General features: G+C 40.8%; 1 protein-coding gene across 4 annotated transcripts in view; it reads right to left on the bottom strand.

Annotated features, from left to right (window-relative positions):
- Xpnpep3 (X-prolyl aminopeptidase 3) overlaps positions 1 to 2,234 on the bottom strand; it is a 50,448-nt gene that overhangs the window by 29,311 nt on the left and 18,903 nt on the right. For all 4 annotated transcript variants that reach the window (XM_005354161.2, XM_026782740.1, XM_026782739.1 and 1 more), the window contains one exon: positions 727 to 1,134. In XM_005354161.2, coding sequence (XP_005354218.1) covers positions 727 to 1,134 — 408 coding nt within the window. The remainder of the gene's footprint in view (positions 1 to 726; positions 1,135 to 2,234) is intronic.

Below are 2,234 nucleotides of genomic sequence, written 5' to 3' on the forward strand. Positions count from 1 at the left end.
AGGTAGGTGAATCTCTGTGAGTTCAAGGGCAGCCTGGTCTACAAAGCAAGTTCTAGGACAGCCAGGGATGTTTACACAGAGAAATCCTGTCTCAAAAAACTAACAACTAACAGCTACAACAACAACAACAAACTCAACAGAGACCCTCATGTCCCAGTCTCCCTGAGCGCTGGGATACAGTATGTGTCACCACATTTAGCAATAGTTTTGCTTTTTACAAAAGACATGACTCTTTTCATGATGGCCAAAGAAACATTACTAGGAGAATTATTTTAGAAAATTAACAATGGGGCTGGAGAGAAGACCAGAGCACAGGCTAGTCTTCCAGAGGTCTTGATTTCAATTCCCAGCAACCACATGGCAGCTAACAACCATCTACAATGAGATCTGGTGTCCTCTTCTGGCATGCAGGCAGAACACTGTATACACAATTGAAAGAAAAGAAAATTAACAAAGCCAGGCCGTGGTGGAGCACGACTTTAATCCCAGCACTCGGGAGGCAGAGGTAGGTGAATCCTTGTGAGTTCGAGGCCAGCCCGGTCTACAAGAGCTAGTTCCAGGACAGCTAGGACTGTGACACAGGGAAACCCTGTCTCGAAGAACAAAAAACAAAAAACAACAACAACAAAAAAAAAAAACAAAAAAAAGAAAAAGAAAATTAACAACTACAGGCCAAGGAAGTCCCGAATTCTAACTGGGCCCGTGATTTGATTTTACGAGCCTTACCTTTCAGTTTAGGTACTAGGTGTTGAAATTCTTCCAGGGTGTAGGCTTCATCCACCCCAGTTAGGGCTACTGCTCCATCTGTGCCAGACCTAGGGCCATCCCACAGTTCTCGACCAGGGTCTCTCCGAGGCACAAAAAGCATGGCCTTGTGGGATGGTAACTGCTTCCCAGAGCAGCTCTGAAGGACCAGAATGCTATTAGGCTCTTGGAACCCACAGAGATACAGGAAATTGTTGTCTTGGTGGAATGTGTAGGGGATGTCATTGCTCATGTAGTACGTAGGGTTGGAGAGCACCACCACTGTGTGGTCTGTTCCACTGTGCCCCTGGGTTTCCTTGTGGATCAGAGCCATCAGTTTGTGTCTTCGAAGTGCGTATTCCACCTGAGACAGTCCTGGTGTCACCTCCCCTAGAAACAGTAAAATGAGTAAGTAAATAAATAATTAAATGAAGTCAGTTGATGCTTTGGAAAGGCCACACTTAAAATCCTTACTATCAGATGGAGACATCTGTGATCATTTCTTTAATTGATGACATAACACACAGAGAATTAAGATAATCCAGGTTTTGACTGTAATTGTAGTCAATATTTGAAAATTTATGTCAATATTTGAAAAATTTATGTCAATATTTGAAAAATTTATGTCAATATTTGAAAAATTATGATTAGAACCCTGTAAGATTTTGTACAGATTGTTGGTTCCTTCTTTTATTCATCTAATGAAGTGTTTATCAAGCATTATTTAAAATATTTATTTTTATATGCATGGGTGTTTGCTTTCGTATGTCCATGCACCACGTGTATACTGGTCCCCTCAAGAGACCAGAAGGTGTTAGATCCCCTGGAATTGTAATTACAGATGGTTGTGAGCCACCATGTGGTTGCCGGGAATTGAACTCAGGACCTTTGGAAGAGCAGGCAATGCTCTTAACCACTGAGCCATCTCTCCAGCCCAATTCCTTGAAATTTTAACATGTTAAATATATTTTGATACATTATTTCTCTATGACTTCCTTGTAAAAATGCAATTTCCACATGGACATAGATTTTTCCCTGTTTACCATATTACCAAGGTACAGTATAATTAGAATACAGTAGATTCTTGACTGCTAATAGCATGTAGTTTTAATTATAATACGATCTATCCACCTGTTGAGGCTGTTGTTACAATCAAATAAACATGTAGTTCTCCCCCTCTTTAAATTTTAAATTACATTCCTTATTCACTCATTAACTTCTTTGTATGCCAGTGGACATGCACACGCCACAGTGTACATGTGGAGCTCAGAGGACAATCTGCAGGGCTTAAGCCTTTCCTTCTACTGAGATATCTTGCTGGCATTAAACAAAGCATGTGGTCCTTTTATCTTTTTATACCTTATTGCTTATTTTATTTTGCGACAGGGTTTCTCTGTGTAACCCTGGCTATCCTGAAACTTGCTCTGTAGACCAGGCTGGCCTTGAACTCAGATATCTGCCTCTTGAGTGCTAGAATTAAAGACGTGTGT

The sequence above is a fragment of the Microtus ochrogaster genome, chromosome 15 (genome assembly GCF_000317375.1).
Source record: "Microtus ochrogaster isolate Prairie Vole_2 chromosome 15, MicOch1.0, whole genome shotgun sequence".
Classification (NCBI taxonomy): domain Eukaryota; kingdom Metazoa; phylum Chordata; class Mammalia; order Rodentia; family Cricetidae; genus Microtus; species Microtus ochrogaster.